The sequence below is a fragment of the Coenobita brevimanus genome, chromosome 61, assembly GCF_032717465.1.
Source record: "Coenobita brevimanus isolate Jiangsu-jjx chromosome 61, ASM3271746v2, whole genome shotgun sequence".
Classification (NCBI taxonomy): domain Eukaryota; kingdom Metazoa; phylum Arthropoda; class Malacostraca; order Decapoda; family Coenobitidae; genus Coenobita; species Coenobita brevimanus.
In genome coordinates, this window is record NC_137014.1 from 42,759,524 (window position 1) to 42,778,410 (window position 18,887).

At 46.2% G+C, this 18,887-nt stretch overlaps 1 protein-coding gene across 1 annotated transcript in view; it reads left to right on the forward strand.

Annotated features, from left to right (window-relative positions):
* The first annotated feature begins 4,549 nt into the window (after positions 1-4,549).
* The window catches only part of LOC145403780 (uncharacterized), a 15,331-nt gene continuing 993 nt past the window's right edge, over positions 4,550-18,887 (forward strand). Inside the window, exons 1-6 of the mRNA XM_080275459.1 lie at positions 4,550-4,722; positions 9,410-9,588; positions 9,640-9,758; positions 10,130-10,318; positions 10,359-10,557; positions 10,813-11,156. Coding sequence (XP_080131585.1) covers positions 4,550-4,722; positions 9,410-9,588; positions 9,640-9,758; positions 10,130-10,318; positions 10,359-10,557; positions 10,813-11,156 — 1,203 coding nt within the window. The remainder of the gene's footprint in view (positions 4,723-9,409; positions 9,589-9,639; positions 9,759-10,129; positions 10,319-10,358; positions 10,558-10,812; positions 11,157-18,887) is intronic.

Below are 18,887 nucleotides of genomic sequence, written 5' to 3' on the forward strand. Positions count from 1 at the left end.
TAACTGTATTTGCTGTAGCTGACTCTGGCATTTTTCCTTGGATTGATATTTGACTTTGAGGACGATGGAAAAGTTGGCGAGTAAAGGAAAGGGAAAAAGATCTGTATGTGAAAGAATGACGGAGAGGAGAAACGATGCAAAAAGGGTGAAAGTGGAAGAAGGGTGGTAGAACGAGTGAAAGACAAGGAGAATGAGAATGAACAGAGGAGGGGAGAAAGGGGATGGGAGTGAATAGTGTGGTTGTGGAGGAGTAGAGGAAGGATCAGAAAAAAGGGAGAAGAGGAAAGAAGACGGAAATAAAAAGAATTGGAAGAAGATGGGGAGAACGCAGAGAGAGGAAACAGACAGAAAAGAGGGAGACAGGAAATGAAAAGAAAAAGTGGAGAAGAGGGAAGAAAGAAGATAAAAGAAGGGGTAATGGGAGGTGAGGAGACAGATAAAGAGATAGATAGATATATTTACAGACAGGAAGATATACATATATATATATATATATATATATATATATATATATATATATATATATGTGTGTGTGTGTGTGTGTGTGTGTGTAGATATGTATATGTTTATATATATGTATGTGAATATACGAGTATATGTATGTGTGTACACACACACACACACACACACACACACACAGTGAAGGGAAAAAGGAGAGAAGGGAGAAGGGGAAAGAAAATACAGAAAGCAGACAAGAATGTGATGCTGGTGGGAGGGGGGGAAGGAGATGGACAGGGGGATGGGAGCAGGTGGGGGATACGAGAGGAATAGGTGGGGGATAAGGGGGATGGGAGTAGTTGGGGGATAAAGGAGAGGGAAGTAGGTGGGGGATAAGAGGAAGGGGAGTAGGTGGGGGATCAGGGGGAGGGGTAGGTGGGGATAAGGGGGAGGGTAGTATTTGAGTGATCTTATGAGACATGAGTCAGATGAGACGTGGTGCACCTGTTCAGATCCCCTCCCTTCCCCTCCCCCATTCCCCACATCCCCCTCCACGCCTCTCCAGCCCCCATTTTCCCCCCATTTCATCAATAGACTATCACTGCAGCTTTCAGAACGTGCCTACTCATCGACGTTAAAAGAGGCGGTGGGTTGTTAGTAGAAGGAAAAGAAGAGAGGTGAATGTGGAATTAGATTGGATTGGGTCAGGTAATGGTGAGTATGTGTGTGTGTGTGTGTGTGTGTGTGTGTGTGTGTGTGTGTGTGTGTGTGAGAGAGAGAGAGAGAGAGAGAGAGAGAGTGTGCGAGAGGTAGAGAAAAGAGAATTTGTGGTATATGCACGGAATGTGTGTATGTGTGTGTGTGTGTGTGTGTGTGTGTGTGTGTGTGCGCACTCAAAAGCAGCACCCAAACACACCAAAATAACACATGGAAGAGCTCCCCCAAGGGTGTCTCCACTCCGACCACTTTCTTACCCCCTCCCAGCCCCCAACCACCCCACACACTCCCACCACCCCACCCCCGCCCCTTACCCCACCACCACATCTCTCCTACCCATCCTCTGCTTCACCTCCACCCCTTCCCCCACCCACCCCTTACCCCACCACCACATCTCCCCTACCCTCCCCCTGCTTCACCTCCACCCCTTCCCCCTCCCATCTCCTAAACTCACATGACCCCTTCCTCACTTCCCAGTCCTTACCTCACCAACCAGACTCCCTCCTCCTCTCCCTCCCCTGCTCTCCCCCCACTCCTCCCATCCCCACAATATGATAATAACCCTCTCTGCACGCTAATTATACCCACTTAAACATCCATCCCCTTAATAACTTGATTAGGCCAAGCAATCGTAAAAGGAACAGAATTATAGGGATTAAGCGCTGCGTTGGTTTGCCGCATAGAAGTATATTATAGGCATCAGCAGACCAATATAATTCCCTTCGTTTTTCCGTAGTATATATTCTGTTATTTAAAAAGGCACCTGTAGTATTTATGTTGTGGTTCATTGAAGATTAGGTGGTTAAGTCTTTGTATTTATTACGGGTGTTGTTAAAACGGACTCTGCTTTTGCTCCTCTTGTGTTAATTATGCGGTGATCATCAAAGGACCGTCGAAGGATTGGGTAAAAGTTCGTAGGAGTGAAGTTCGTGTGTGCGCGCCTGCACACACACACACACACACACACACACACACACACACACACACACACACTTTTGCAGAAGCATAGCTTTCACATGCGCAAGTGCTTTCTCTCTCTCTCTCTCTCTCTCTCTCTCTCTCTCTCTCTCTCACACACACACACACACACACACACACACACACACACACACACACACACACACACACACACACACACACACACACACACACACACACACACACTTTTGCAGAAGCATAGCTTTCACATGCGCAAGTGCTCTCTCTCTCTCTCTCTCTCTCTCTCTCTCTCTCTCTCTCTCACACACACACACACACACACACACACACACACACACACACACACACACACACACACACACACACACACACACACACACACTTTTGCAGAAGCATAGCTTTCACATGCGCAGGTGCTTTCTCTCTCTCTCTCTCTCTCTCTCTCTCTCTCTCTCTCTCTCACACACACACACACACACACACACACACACACACACACACACAATACTTCATCAGAATTTTCCCCATGCCGATCCGGAAAAATGGAAGATGAAAGAGATTGCGATGGCGGTGATGATGATGAAATGGACTGAGGTAGGAGCAATAATGGGTATGATGCGGAGGTGATAGGGAATGATGATGGTGATGGTGATGATGGTGGTGGAGAGAGGAGAGGGGTGGGGAGGAGGGGATGAAGAGAAGAAGGAGGCATGGGCATGAAGTGAAGGTGGAAGTGGGGGAAAAGGATGTGTGTGTGTGTGTGTGTGTGTGTGTGTGAGAGAGAGAGAGAGAGAGAGAACTGAACAAGAAAGTCATGGCGTTATACAGAACACCCACCCTCATAAACTGTTATCAACACACACACACACACACACACACACACACACACACACACACACACACACACACACACACACACACACACACACACACACACACACACACACACACACACACACAAAACTCAAGTCTTAATTATTAACCCCGATCACCGTCCTCACACCCACCCCACACACACTTCCTCAACCTTATCTCACTGTAAATGAGTGGACAGAACTCGTTTGCGGCCAATAACACCCCCTCCCCTGCCTGGTCATGAAGTTACGGGGTGCTTCTTCTTGCTGTTGTTGTTGGGGGGACGCAGGTTTGAAGTATGGAGTGTGAAGTAGGGAGCTGTGTGGAATTTACTCTCACTGCTAGATGCTCGCCGATGCTGTACTTGTGTGGTGACTGTGGCGTTGGAAAGTGTGTTTTGTGTGTGGTGGTAATATGAAACACACACACACACACACACACACACACACACACACACACACACACACACACACACACACACACACACACACACACACACACACACACACACACACACACACACACACACACACACACACACACACACACACACACACACACACACACACACACACACACACACACACACACATACATGTAAGGTTAGGTGACCAGCCAACGTCCTTAGTGGCATTACAGGATCACACATCCAACAGTCATCGCTACGGGATTCAGATCAATGACTTTGACCCAAACAGAAGCATTCGACCACTAAGCCATCCTGTGTTTTAATTCCCTCAAAGTGCGTCTCTCCTTTACCATAATAAAACTGGGTAAGCAACAGTACGGTATAAAAGAAGTCATCGTCATATTCTGTGTGACTTAGAGATGTAACACCTCATACTTAGCGACTTTCTATGCACATTGCCGCTCTGCATCCCCTTGTATGTTGTTGATGGAAAATGCAGTATATGTGTGGACTTTAAAACGATGTAATAGCGTATGAGGGATTGATAAGGTGTAAAATATAGGTAGCACAAAATGAGTTGCTTCGAAGCCTCTTAAACCCCATATAATACGGCCCTTAAACCTCCCAAAAAATAAAGGGAGGAACAGACCACATTGAGTATTAGAGAGGCCATCTGCATTTTGAGAGGACGTGAAGTCGAATCGTCCTGGGTTGCGATAGGGATCCATGTGATTAACTGAACATTGTTGAATCAGACATTATTGATCTCCCACAGGACCCACCGACGTCATAGAAATATCCCCATAAATACCTTTACACCAGACTTGAATGAGAAATCCCTAGCATGGATTAAATATGGACGATGGGTGTTACTGCCCAAGTGGTTACATGTAAAGGTGTGTGACACGTAGGAGGAAAGGAATACTGGGCCTCAGGGAACGGACCATCATTATTTCAGACCTAGAGCCGGCCACAATGAAAATAAATGTTAGCTTGTTCGGTGTTCATCCTTCGTAGTAAGCAACACCCTGTCCACATTTTGGCCAGCTGTAAGAAGTTAAGAGATGTGCAGTGGAGCTTTACGTTACTTACTGGCACATCGAAGTTGTTTTCCGGATTCGGGCAAAGTTTCTGGGTGTATCTTTTACGACAACAAAGCGTCCTGATCAAATTTGTGAAAACGTGGGACAGATGGTCAGGTGGCAGGTGTTGGCCCTAAAATTGAAGGATGCTGGTGAACTCCCGAACTCCCAGCCAGTGCCCCCAATACCCTCACAGCTGAGACCAGTTCGGGGAGAGGATGATAACGCCCACATCAGTTGCAAGTATCACTCGTCACGAAATTTCTCTGGCGCGGGAATGCAGTCAGGAAAATGTGATAGGTTCTTGTCAAAGGTCGACGTTTCAGTGACCCAGTTTCCAGATTAAGAGAGAGAGAGAGAGAGAGAGAGAGAGAGAGAGAGAGAGAGAGACAGAGAGGTTAACATGGATGAGGATTCCCCGTTGTGCTTCACCTGTGCGACTTGCGCTTGAGAGTATTATTACGTGTTGTGTCGATGGTATCCTTTTGTGAAAATGTTTATACCGGTTTCATAGCAGCACGCCTGTGTAATTACCCCTAGCATGTCGTCCAAACTCATATCCGCACCTCAAACGATAGGGTGAGGTGGATGCACTGACAGCAGCAATGGTTGGTCTGTCAGTGCGCTTTTTCAGGTAATATGAGCATAGGCCATTTCAGATAAGAATTACTGTCCACCACGACTCACACCCTTTCTTTAGACTACCCGCCGATTCTCACTTTCCCCGTTGCCGTCAGTTTTAACTTTGGTCCATCCCAAAGTATATATATATATATATATATATATATATATATATATATATATATATATATATATATATATATATATATATATATATAAATACATATTATGTATACATATATACATATGTATATAATTTAATGACTTAACCACAAGACATTCTTACGCTTCGTATATTTGCTGATGTTTATAGATCATCTGTGTGGAAATGTGGTTAACCTGCCTGCTACTGTATAGAGTACATTCACCAGCAAAGCAGAGAGACTAAGCACTCTTTACACTCATCCTGGGGTTCATAAGCGACCGTCAAATATTGGAAGGTGTTGCCTATACTATTGCGACCTAACCTCTGCTTGTTGCCCTAGTACAATGTCTCGCAATGGCAGTATATAATCGCGTTGGTGGTAGCAAGAATATTTGATAAAAAACGTCCAGGTAATGAGGGAGGCAGTTTAAATATACGAGTATAACCTAGTAAAGCAGTTTATTTCCGTTTACCAGGAAAGCCAATGAGATGAGAGGTGAGAGGGAGTGTGGGAGAAGGAGAGGGTTGAGGATTGGGGTTGGAGGAAGGAGAGGATGAGGAGTGAGGGTGGGGGAAGGAGGAGGGTGGATGGGAGTAAGGGGTGCAGGGTGAAGGTTGGGGGAAGGAGGGGGTGAGCGATAAGGGGTCAGGGTAAGGGACGAGGGGTTGAAAGGGAGGGATAAGGATGGGGGAAAGAGAGGGGTAAAGGATGAGAGGTGAAAGGTAGGCAGAGAGAGAGAGAGAGAGAGAGAGAGAGAGAGAGAGTTCAGTAAAGCTTCTCATTCCACTACTCCCTCAAAAAAGTTATAGCATGGGTACTGTCTCACACTAAAACTACACTACACTACACTACACTACACTACCTCCTAAACTGCTACTCCAGATTAGTAGGACTGTTTTCATTTTTTCCTCTTTACGTATTGCACTGTTTATTGTGTAGTACCCTTCTTCTTTTTCTTTCCTCCTCCTCCTCCTCCTCCTCCTCCTCCTGCTCCTCCTCCTCCTCCTCCTCCTCCTCCTTTATTTTGTCCTTGGCCTGTTATCAACCCTGGTGGAGACGCTCTCTTGGTCACGCTCTGGTGGCTCTGAGGAGGTGGCGAAGAAGAGGAGGAGGAGGAGGAGGAAGAAGGAAGGAAAAGATGCAAGGAAGAAGTGGAAGAGGAAAATAGAAAGAAAAGGGAAAAAAAGAGGAAAAAAGAAAGAAGGGGAGGAAGACGGGATTACGAAAAAAGACGCAGGGAAGAAATAGAGAGGGAAGAGAAGAGGAAAGGAGAAGAAGAGAAAGGAGAAGGAAGAAGAGGGAAAAGATGGGAAGAAGAGGAAGAACAGAGAAATGAGAGGAAGAGGAAGTTAGAGTATGATGGAAGGAGGAAAGGAGAAGAGGGAAGGAAGGAGAAAGAAGAGGGAGAAAGAACAGGGGTCGTTGGAGAAGAGGAAGAAGGGAGGAGACAAAAAGAAGAGAGGGAGAGAGGAAGGGAGAAACAGAGAATGAGAAAAGAAAAGAGAAGAGAAAATGAAAGGAAGATGATGAAAACAGTGGAGATGAGCGGAGAGAGTGAAGACAAAAGAGGAGGAGAATGGAGAAGAGTAAGAGGGAGGAAAAATATGAAGGGGAAAGAGAAGAGGAAGATGAAAGAAGAGAGGGAAGAGAAAGAAGAAGAAAAAGAGAAAGCAGGGAGGGAGAGGTGCAGAGGAAAGAGGAAGAAGAACAGAGAATACGGAAATGAGAAGAACAAAGAAGAAAGAAAGAAAATAAAAAAGAAAGTATAAACAAGAGAAGAGGGAGGAGAAGAAAAGGGGAGAGAAAGAACGTGAGAGAAGACATACATACACACGTACAGTTGCGGTCATTAATCCCTTTACACATCTGGCATCCCCAACTCTAGTGAATTTGCTTTCACCTGAGGGAACTGGACCACTCCCACGGTTGGTTAGGTGAAATTCGAAGCCCCATTATCTGTGAGGTGGGAGAGTCTCCTTGGTTACTAGTCAGCTCGATCCTCCAGTCTGACTACACTTGGCCATCGACTGAGCTGAAGGAGGGAGATCTCAGGTTATAAAACACATCCTGTAGTGAAGTGAGATCAAATATGTCTATAACTTTCTTTAATAACAGTTGAGCAAGATTTCATAAGGCTATTGGCGGTTTTACACACACACACACGCACACACACACACACACACAGCACGTCCTCAAACCTGCCTTAACACGTTCCACCCTCCAGCCAGCGCGACACCGCAAATTATGACTCTACGGATATTACACTCCAATTTTCAGTTTCGTAATGTCAGATCAAATGTAAAGATAATGCTACACACTCTCTCTCCCCTCTCTCGCTTTCTTTTTTCTTTAGTCCACTTTTTCTCTCTCTCACCTTATTTTCTCTACTAGCTAACTTTCACTTTTGTCTTCCCCGTTCTCCTCCTCTGTTTCGCCTCATTTCACTTTCGTTTCTCTCTGTTAGGCTCTTATTTTATGTTCCCTAGTTATTCAGGTTATATTCGTCTTTTTTCCTTGCCCTTTTTTCATTCTTCATCCCTGTCTTCCAATTTCTTTCTTTGTCTTACCTTCATTTTCTTGTCTTCTTTCTTCTCCCTATCTTCTTCTCGTCTTCTACTTTATCTCTCACTCCTCTCTTCGTCTCGTGTCAGTTCCCTCTCCCTTCCCTTCTCGTCTCTGCCTCTTTCTTTCATTCCTCTCTCGCATCCTCATCTCTGCTGCCTCCTCACCTCTCTTCCTCCTCTCTTCTGTTTCTAACCATCTTCCATCTTCTTTTTTTACCTTCTGTCTCTTCTCTCTTCTTCTCCTCTATTTTTTTCCCACTCATTTCCTCTTCTCATTCCCCTGCCTTTTCTTTCCTTCGTCTCTTCTCTCCTGTCTTCCCATCCTCTTCTGTTCTTTCTCCTCTTCCTCTCCTCTCTCTACTTTCTCCTCCCCTTCTCTTCATCTCTGCTTCCCTCTCTACCATCCTTTCTTTTTCTCCTCCTCCTCCTCCTCTCTTTCCCCTCCTTTTCTTCCTCTCTTTCCCCTCCCTTCCATCCTCTTTTCTCCCTCCTTTTCTTCCTCTTTTTCTTCCTTTCCTTCTTCGTTCCTTCTTCTTTCCTTCTCTTAGACTTCACTTGCAGATTCCTCTCTCTCTCTCTCTCTCTCTCTCTCTCTCTCTCTCTCTCTCTCTCTCTCTCTCTCTCTCTCTCTTATGTTCTGTTCCATATAATGCTACATCGAAACAGGTGAGGTGTAATAGGCAGGTAGGCAGGTGTCAGTAGAGGTGAGGCAAGGGGTGAGGCAGAAGATAGGCAAGAAGTGAGGCAAGGGTCAGACAAGAATGAGGCAGGGGTGAGTCAAGGCGTGAGGCAGCAGTGAGGCAAGGGATGAGGAAGAAGTGATGCTGGGATGAAGTCATGGGGTGAGGCAGGAGTGAGGAAAGGGGTGAGGCAGGACTGAGGCAAGAGATGAGGCAGGAGTGAGACAAAGGTTGAGGCAGGAGTGGGGCATGGAGTGAGGCAGGAGTGGGGCAAGGGTAAGGTAGGAATAAGGCAATGACTGAAGTAGGAGTGAGGCAAAGGATGAGGAAGGATTGAGGAAAGGGATAAAGCAGAAGTGAGGCAAGGGGTGAGGAAGGATTTAGGAGAGGGATGAGGCAGGAGTGAGGCAAGGAGTCAGGCATAAGTGAGGCAGAAGGTGAAGGAATGAGACAAAGGGTGAGGTAGGTGTGAAGCAAGAGGTAAGATGGGAATAAGGCAGCGGATGAGGCAAGAGTGAGAAAAGGGGTGAGGCAGCAGTGAGGCAATGGGTGAGCTAGGAGTGAGGTAAGGAGTAAGGCAGGAATGTGGCAAGGAGTGATGCAAGGGGTGCGGCAGGAGTGAGTCAATGAGTGAGTAGTAATGAGGTAAGGGGCGAGGCAGGAGTGAGACAAGGGGTCAGGTAGGAGTGAGGCAGGGTGTGTGAAGTAGGAGTAAGGCAAGGTATGAGAAGTACGAGTTGAAGCAAGGGATGAGGTAGGACTGAGGCAAGGGGTGAGGCAGGATTGAGGCAAGGGATGAGGTAGGACTGAGGCAAGAGGTGAGGCAGGATTGAGGCAAGGGGTGAGGCAAGAGTGAGGGCGCCACGTAATCATTTTAAATTACCACCTCACCTGGCAGGTCGACCCAGACCATCTGTGTGGTCTGAGTAGGTCCTAAGCCCTCACCAGCCCTTATCAGCCCTTACCAGCCCTTATCAGCCCCCACCAGCCCTTACCAGCCCTCACCAGCTTTTACCAGCCCTTATCAGCTCTTACCAATCCTTACCAGCCCTCACAAACCCTCACCAACCCTCACCAGCCCTTACCAGCCCTCACGAACCCTTACCAGCCCTCATCAGCCCTCACCAGCCCTTACCAGCCCTCACCAGCCCTTACCAGTCCTCACCAGCCCTCAAAAGCGCTCAACAGCCCTCACCAGCCCTTACCGGCCCTCAGCGGCCCTTACCAGTCCTCACCAGCCTTCACCAGCCCTTACCAGCCTTCACCAGCCCTCACCAGCCCTTATCAGCCCTTACCAGCCTTCACCAGCCCTTACCAGCCTTCACCAGCCCTTATCAGCCCTTACCAGCCCTTACCAGACCTCACAAGCCTTTACCAGCCCTCACCAGCCCTTATCAATCCTCACCAGCCCTTATCAGCCCTTACCAGCCCATATCAGCCCTTACCAGCTCTCACCAGTCCTTACCAGCCCTAATCAGCCCTTACCAGCCCTCACCAGCCCTTATCAATCCTCACCAGCCCTTACCAGCCCTCACCAGCCCTTATCAGCCATCACCAGCCGTTACCAGCCCTTACCAGTACTCACTAGCCCTTACCAGCCCCTACACCCCTTCACTACCCCTTACCAGCCCTCACCACCCCTTACTAGCCCATTCCAGCCCTTATCAGCCCTTATCAGCCCTTATCAGCCTTCACCAGCCCTTACCAGCCCTCACCAGCCCTTACCAACCCTCACCAGCCCTCACCAACCCTTACTCCCCCTCACCAGCCCTCACCAACCCTTACTCCCCCTCACCAGCCCTCACCAGCCCTTACCAGCCCTTATCAGCCCTCACCAGCCCTTACCAGTCCTCACCAGCCCTTACCAGCACTCACCAGCCCTTACTAGCTCTCGCAGCCCTTACCAGTCCTTACCAGCTCTCACTACCCCTTCCCAGCCCTCACCAGCCCTTACCAGCCCATACCAGCCCTTACCAGCCCTCACCAGCCTTTACCAGCCCATACCAGCCCTCACCAGCCCTTACCAGCCCATACCAGCCCTCACCAGCCCTCATCACCCCATACCAACCCATACCAGCCCTTACCAACCCCCACCACCACTTACCAGCCCTAACCACCCCTTACCAGCCCTCACCACCCCTTACCAGCCCTCACCACCCCTTATCAGCCCTTAACAGCCCTCACCAGCCCTTACTAGCCGTCACAAGTCCTCACCAGCCCTTACCAGCCCTCACAAGCCCTCACCAGCCTTCATCAGCCCTTACCAGCCCTCACCAACCCTTACTTCCCCTCACCAGCCCTTAACAGCCCTCACCAGCCCTTAACAGCCCTCACCAGTCCTCAGTCCTCACCAACCCTCAGTCTTTACCAGCCCTCAGTCCTCACCAACCCTTAGCCCTCACCAGCTCTCAGTCCTCATCAGCCCTCAGCCCTCACCAGCCCTCAGTCCTCACCAGCCCTCAGTACTCAACCCTCACCAGCCTTCAGCCCTCAGTCTTCGTCAGTCGTCAGCCCTGAGTCCTTACCAGCCCCCACCAGTTCACATCAGCCCCCACCAGCCCACAGCCCTCACCAGCCCTCAGCCCACACCAGCCCTCACTATGGCCTACACCTGTCCACATCGGCCCTCAGTCCAGCATTTACCAGCCCTTACCAGCCCACATCAGCCCTCACTAGCCCACACCCGCCCTCACCAGCCCACACCAGCCCTCACCACACCAACCCACATCACATACCCTCCTCCTCCTCCTCCTCCTTCTCCTCCTCCTTCTCCTCCTCCTCCTCCTCCTCCTCCTCCTTCTCCTGGTGGTAGCCTGGTGAACGATAAATTGTGTGTGGTACGAGGGTTCTCACCAGGTCGCGACAACACCAGACCACCCTACCTGCTGATCACACACAATTACCTGCTGACTTACCGGGCCCACACACCCACCACCTGCCTCACCTCACTGTCTCCTGCCTCATACTGCCTCACCCCACCTGTCTTCTGCCTATCTCTGCCTCTTCTCAATCATTTACTGTCTGTCCCTGTCTCACCATGCCTCACCTCAACAAAGTCCTGCCTTATCTCACAGTTTTCTGCCGCACCATGCCTCTCCTCACTGTCTCCTACCTCACCTCACTTCCCCTTGCTTTTAACCCTGGCTCAACCCAACTACCTCATGCCTAACCCTGCCTCCACATACTGTCTCTTGCCTAACCTCACGGTCTCCTGCCTTGCCATGCCTCTCATAACTGTCTCTTGCCTCACCTCAACAATCTCCCACCTAAACCTTACCTAATGTCCGTCTCTTGCGCCTCATTTCATTGTCTCCTGCCTCACCCAGCTTCCCCTCACTGTGTCTTGTTTCACCTTGTCTCCCCCTGCCTCATCCTACTGTCTCCTCCTGCCTAACCCCTCATTGTCTTCTGTCTCACCTTATTATCTCCTGCCTCGCCTCACTGTCTCCTCATTGCTTTACTTGTCGTGTACATTACTTTGTTTCACTTGCCTCCAATTTTTCTGCTTTTCTGTTCCGTCTTGCTTCAGCCGTATCTTGCCCGCCTCACTCCTCTCCTTACTGCATCACTCTGCCTTGCCTCCCACGTGCCTTACTCTGTCACACCTCATTGTCTCCTGTCTCACCTGCCGTATCTTGCCTTACCTCATTGTCTCCTGCCTCACTTTACCTTAACTTGTCCCCTGCTGATCGCACATAATTACCTTCTGACTGAGAGTCCATCCGCACACCTGCCACCTGCCTGCCTGCCTCACCCACCCTGCCTCACCCTTGTTTCTGCCTGGCTCAACCACTCTGCCTCACCCTGCCTCAGCTTGTTTTACCTGTCTCAGATTTCTCCTCTTTAATCTTTCTTCTGCTTGCCACCCTACCTGACTCCTCTCCTGCTTCGCCATTTTTTTTTTCTCCCCAACCTCATGCTTCTCATCTTACCTGTCCCTTTTTTAGTCTGCCTGACCACTCTCGTACCTCACTCCCCCCAGCCTCACCCCTCACCCTGCCAAACTCCTAACTTTGCCTCACCTGTATTTTTTCGTCCTTGCCTCTCCTTTCACCTTTCCCCTGCCACACCTCACACCCGTCTCCTCCTTCACCCTACCTCACTCCTCACTCTGCCTTACCCTGCTTCACCTGGCCTTTTGTTTTCTCACTTTTATTTAAGTCTTTCCTCACCCTGCCTCCTCCCTAGACTGCTTCGACCGTGGGACCTTTTGTTTCCCTTTCACTCACTCACTTTCTGAAGCTCTGTTTTTCTGACCTCTGATTGCATGAAATATCTTAAACTGACCCATTGCCTTTTTATCTCATATATATATATATATATATATATATATATATATATATATATATATATATATATATATATATATATATATATATATATATATATACAGGGAGAGAGGGAGAGAGAGAGTGAGAGAGTGAGAGAGAGAGGTGGAAGAATGGGTAAATAGATGGATGGAAGGAGAGAGATCCTGCTAAGAACTACAAGAAGACATTCGTGTGTCCATATAGTTTCTTCTGTTCAGCAACATTGCCAACAGGTATTTATAAACTGCATCGAGTTGTTTATAAACATTTTCCTCTACACCCCTTGAACTCAGGTGTTGGGGGTGAGGGAGGGCCGTCTGATCCACACCAGTGATCCTTTTCTCTTTAACTGCTTCTGAGATTTTACGGATGTTTACAGATATATTAAGGCCGAATCACGTGGTTAGCACTGGAAGGTCTGTGTAGCTTCTGTATCTGTGTCACCTCTCTCTCTCTCTCTCTCTCTCTCTCTCTCTCTCTCTCTCTCTCTCTCTCTCTCTCAACACCATAGCTGTCTGTTTCTCACTCGCCCCGCCTAACCCCCTATTTTTCCTACCCCCTCCCTCATTTGCCCGTCCACCACCCCTGTTTTAATTCTCTCTCTCTCTCTCTCTCTCTCTCTCTCTCTCTCTCTCTCTCTCTCTCTCTCTCTCTCTCTCTCTCTCTGACCATCTGCTCTTTACACATAATCTTATTCTGTCAGTATCAATATACGTTTTTACCCGGGCCAATCTAAGCCCCCTGGTGGTCAGATCTCGTACTACTAGTCTTCTTCTTCTTGTCTGTCTGATGGCTTGTTTGTTTTTAGACCATCCTCTCTCTAAAGTCAGGGGGGGTTGGGAGGGAGGGGTTTAGGAGAGGGGGGGAGGAGTTGAGAAGGAAGGGTAGAGAGGGAGGGGTGTAGAAGGGGAGGAGGAGGGGGTTAGAAAGGTGGAGAAGGGGTTTAGGAGACGGAGAATTGAGGTTGTGGGAAGGATGAGAGTTTAGAGAAACCGAGTTCAAAATGCCCATCTGTCGGATTTTAAGAGCCGTAACCCCCTTAACTTAAAATTTTAGGGATGGTCGGATATCTTCCAAACCCCCTTCACTGCCACAGGTCTCCATAAAGCCGAATAAAATCGTCTGACGGTAGAAAGAGTGTAACTATAATAAGACATCATGGTACAGGAGGGATTAGGGGACGATTTTCAATATTTAGCCAGGAATTACGAACTTGCTATCAGATTATTATCATTATTAGTTTTTTAGTTAGGGAAACCAGATGCATTAATAATAGGTTAAGCCTTTCAGTCCGGTTAGCTGTTTTTCTGCATTATTCTTGCTACCTTCAGGCGATTTTATTCTGCTCAGGGGAGACTTTTGGAGCTGGAGGGGTTAAGTAAAGCCTACATCGACCCCGTCATAGTAAGGAGTCTCCCCAGAAATGAGTAAAATCGTCTGATGTAATAGTTATAATAATAATAATAATGATAATGACAATAATAATAATAATAATAATAATAATAATAATGAAAGAACGAGAGAAGAAGAAAGGCTACATCATCGTTATGAAGACCAAACAAAGTTATAATCTCGCATTTTATTCCTGCTGATGCCAGACGATTTTATTCAGCTCAGAGAAACCCACCGAGATCAGGGGGTTACGAGAGGACGATCTTGAGAGCAGGTTAATTGGTTGGGTAAGGTGAGGCCTGTTCTTACCTAGTTCTTTGTACCTTTAGTCTGTTATGAGTTGACCAACTTTGTAAATATCGCTTAGTTCGGTGAGGCCTGATTTTATTATTATTGTTATTATTATTATTATTATTATTATTATTATTATTATAATTATTATTATTATTATTATTATTATTAGTAGCAGTAGTAGTAGTAACATTCTTGGTGTCTTCAAATTTCTTCTACTCAGGAAGTCCTTTCTTACTGAACAGGTTAAGGAGTCCACATTTTAGTACCATAGCATCGTATTTTTAATTTTATTTTATTTTGTTATTTTTTTGAAGGGGCATTTTTCATACCGCCAGCGATATCATACTTCAGATGACCTCTTGTACTGTAAGGGTGAGCTTGCGGTAAGGGTGAGATTACTGTAAGGGTGAGAAAAATCCCCCCCCATTAATCTCCATATTTGCATGGCATTCTCTCTCTCTCTCTCTCTCTCTTTGCCTATCGTTTTGAAAGAGTTAACTAATTTACTTTTATACGTCAATTTGCTTCTCTCATCACAAATTTTTTTCTTCCAATTTAGAGAAGGACGTATAGAATTGAAGTGCTAATTAAGGCCATATGTAGCACTGCGAGGAGCACTATGCTGAATAAAAATCGTCTGGGGAGAGCTAAAATAGTGCTGAAATTTCGTCCTCGTGTGGTGGCGTTGGCGAGGGGGTTGATTAGCAGGATGTCGGGGCTAATTAGAGAGTACAGGTGAGACAGGTGAGAAGAGGTTGTGCAGTCCTTGGTTTTAAAGCCCCTTCTCTCTCTCTCTCTCTCTCTCTCTCTCTCTCTCAGTGTGGTGAAGCTAGTGAGAGAATCGTAAGTAACACTGAGGCCGTCTGCTTACCTGCCTGCCTGTTTTGTCTGTCTGTCTGCCCTCTGTTTTCTACCCTTCTACGTTGTTCTTTTTTCCTTCCTGATCACTTGTCTCTTTGCATATCTTTAGCTGTGGATGTGTGTGTGTGTGTGTGTGTGTGTGTGTGTGTGTGTGTGTGTGTGTTCCTTCTTGTCTCTGTGTGTGTTTGTTCTTGTCTATGTCCATCTTCCATCTTCGTACAAGTACCTGCGTGTCTGTCTGTCACTTTGCTTGTCTGTCTCTCTGCCCTGTCAGCTCCTTCTGTCTACCTGCCTAAAGCCTTGGGTGTGGAAGATCAGTAGACAGAGAGGTGAGTGGAGATGCGGCATAGATGCGGAGAGAAAGTTTTGAAGGTGTGGAGGTAAGGAGCAGGGAGGAAGGAGAAGTGGAGGGAGGAGAGAGAAATGAAAGGTGAAATGAGATCAGAAATCGAAATGTTGGGAAGGTGAAGAAAAACTGGGATTAATGTGAAGATGAAAAAAGACTCAAGAGGAAAAAAGAAGAGATTGAGGAGAGAAGAGGGTGAGGAGAGGGGAAAAGAGTGTGAGAAAGAAGTGGCCGAGGAAGAGGAGATGAAAGAAGAGGAGAAGAGAGGTAGAGAAACGCTTTAGCTAGAGAAGAGAAGGACTTAAATAGAGACAGGCAAAGGAAAGAAGATCGAGAGACAAAGGAAGTAAAAGCTGAAGGATTTGTGAAAAAAGAGGTGGAGAAGAGAATTAAGATATAAATGAAAACGAAGTGGTGGAAAGAAAAGGTCGAGGAAGAAGCATAGGGAGAAGAGAGGAAGGAGAGGTAGAGAGGAGAAAGGATACAGAAGAAGAACGAAGAGGAAATTCGGAAAGGTAAAGAAGGAAGTACTAGAGAAGAGAGGAAGAAGAGAAAGGAAAAGAGATTACTTTTAAAATCTGTCTTGTCCTGTTGAGCTTCTAAAACAATCACACACCTTATAATTTAGCTCAAAATAATCGCCAAGGTGTCCTACTCATCGTAATTTAACTCAAGGTTATTACTGAGATGTCATAAGGCTCATCATTTAACTCAGAATTATTATCAGTATGTCGCACTCTTCATGATTCTGATTAAAACTATCGCTAAGGTGTCACACTCTCCATAATGTAAGGAATTTATCACTACACTCTTTTCACCTTAACCTGGCCCAGATTTTCGTCCCTTCGCAGCTTTTTTCACGTAGTTCAGTGGCAGAATATGACAGTACTACGGCTCTGTATCAGTTTCTTAGCACTTCTTCGCGACTAGCATCATATTGTAGTGTCGATCTGTTATTACAATTCGCTGTTTATGGTGGAGAGATGGCAATTTGAGGCCAAGTTAAAATGAAAGGAGTATAGCAGTTTCACATATCTCAATAGTCGGAAAGATATCACCCTTTTTTTTTTTCAACTCCTTCACACCACCGACATGTTTATTAATTAATTTATTTATTTATTTTATTTATTGTCACCCTTCCCATTCAACCCTTTCAGTCCGGTGACGCGTTTTATTGCTTCGTTCTAAGTACCTCCAGACGATTTTAGTCCGATTTTTTGTAATAAGTTCTCGTGGTGAAGCGGTAAAAAAATAAAACGCTATATCAAACCCCTCCCGATCGAAAAAAAATCTCTCCAGGGCTGAGTGAAATCGTCTGAAAATAGCAAGAATAAAGTAGTAATCAGTGCTGCAGGATTTTAGGGTCAGGTTATCAGGTATCAGGTTATCAGTGGCCTTTTTGGGTTATTAGTGGTTATCAGGGTCTCGTTATCTCGTTATCAGTGGCTTGTTGGGTTATCAGTGGCTGTCATTATCAGTATGAGGTTTTCAGTGGCTTTATTGAGGTGTCAGTGGCTGTCAGGTTATCAGTATCAGGTTATCAGTGGCTTTATTGAGTTATCAGTGGCTATCAGGTTATCATAATGAGGTTATCAGTGGCTTTATTGAGTTATCAGTGGCTGTCAGGTTATCAGTAGCCTTATCAGGTTATCAGGATCGTTATTGGTCATCAGCATCTGTATCAGGTTATCAGCATCTGTATCAGGTTATCAGCATCTGTATCAGGTTATCGGCATCCGTATCATGTTATCAGCGTCATTATCTGGTTATCAGCCTCTTTATCTGGTTATCAGCCCCTCTGTCAGGTTATCAGCAGGTATTTTGATTGTATATTTGCCAAGTTATCATCATGTTTGTCAGGTTATTACTCCATCAGGCTGTATTATCAGTATCCAATTTGCTCTCGATTTTAATAAAGCCAAAACCGGTGCCGCCAGAAAAACCACGGCACGTAAACCCTTCAGTATATTTCCTCTCTCTCTCTCTCTCTCTCTCTCTCTCTCTCTCTCTCTCCACACACCAGGGTACTTATTTATCAAGGCTTTTAACCCCTTCTCTTCTGTTACCTTTTTCTATTATTATTATTATTATTATTTTTGCCATTTTCAGACGGTTTTATTCAGTTTATTTAAGTTTTCCGAATTGAAAGAGTTAGATATAGCCTTCGTTAATCCCTTTACAATCAGAGGGGGTTTTCCTAGGCTGAATAAAATCGTCTGGTAACAGCAATAATAAAAAACAAGAAGTCATCGCATAGAGTGGTAAAACAATCAGTCTTTTACACAGGCTTTAGAAAGTTTATAAATACGGGCGCTAAACCACTTGCTTTTTTCTGCCCGTTTGGACACTGATATATTTTACGTAATTATAATCTGGGCCGGCCACTCACTTTTACATGCATGAGAGGACTGATTTGGGGTGAGGGGGTGTGGGGTGAAGGGTGAGGGGAGGGCTTGTGGGAGTGTGGGGTGACGGGATGAGGAGTATGGGGCAGGTGAGGCTGAAGGGTGACAGGTGGGGGCTTGTTAAAATTAATGAACTGTACTTAATGAAATCGTCTGGCAACTACAAAAAAAAAAAAAAAAAATCGTATTGAAAGAGTTAATGGAAAATTTATATATTACTCCTTGTATTATGCAGTGAGCTTGATTTCCGAGCTTCCTCCTGACCGTCGTTTTTAATCACAAATATTCAAAAAGCTCATATTCTGCCATTAGGTTTCATTCCTCGCTGCTATGCTTCAGGAGAGAACAATATTATACCGTTAAGTTGATTACCAGAGCATTGCTAATTGTTGAAACCGAGGAATTATGCCCACACTTGGAAGTATTAGCGACTTCTCAGATTGTGCGTATAATTCTTCCAAGAGAAAAGCTTTGAAATGTCTTTATATAATCGAAAATACACTGTCCTCTCCTTAAGCATGTCAGGTATCGTGTTTGGGGTGGAACTGGCTTGCTTCCGTTCCCAATCTGTGTTATCTAGATCAACATTTTAGAGGCCTATGAAGAGTTTGGGGAGACGGTGGTGCATTTGCTAACACATTCATCTCGCAGTAAGAATGACCCGAGTTCGATTTTTATCCTATAGGACTTTTGGACAAGGTTTGCTTCACCTCTTTTTCAGCCAGCAGTATACTTGGGGATCTGGAGGTAACGTCACTTCCTTAGCTAAGACTGATTATCTTTCTTAATGGCCAACCTGCAGTCGATAGGTAATATAAGCCTTTCAGT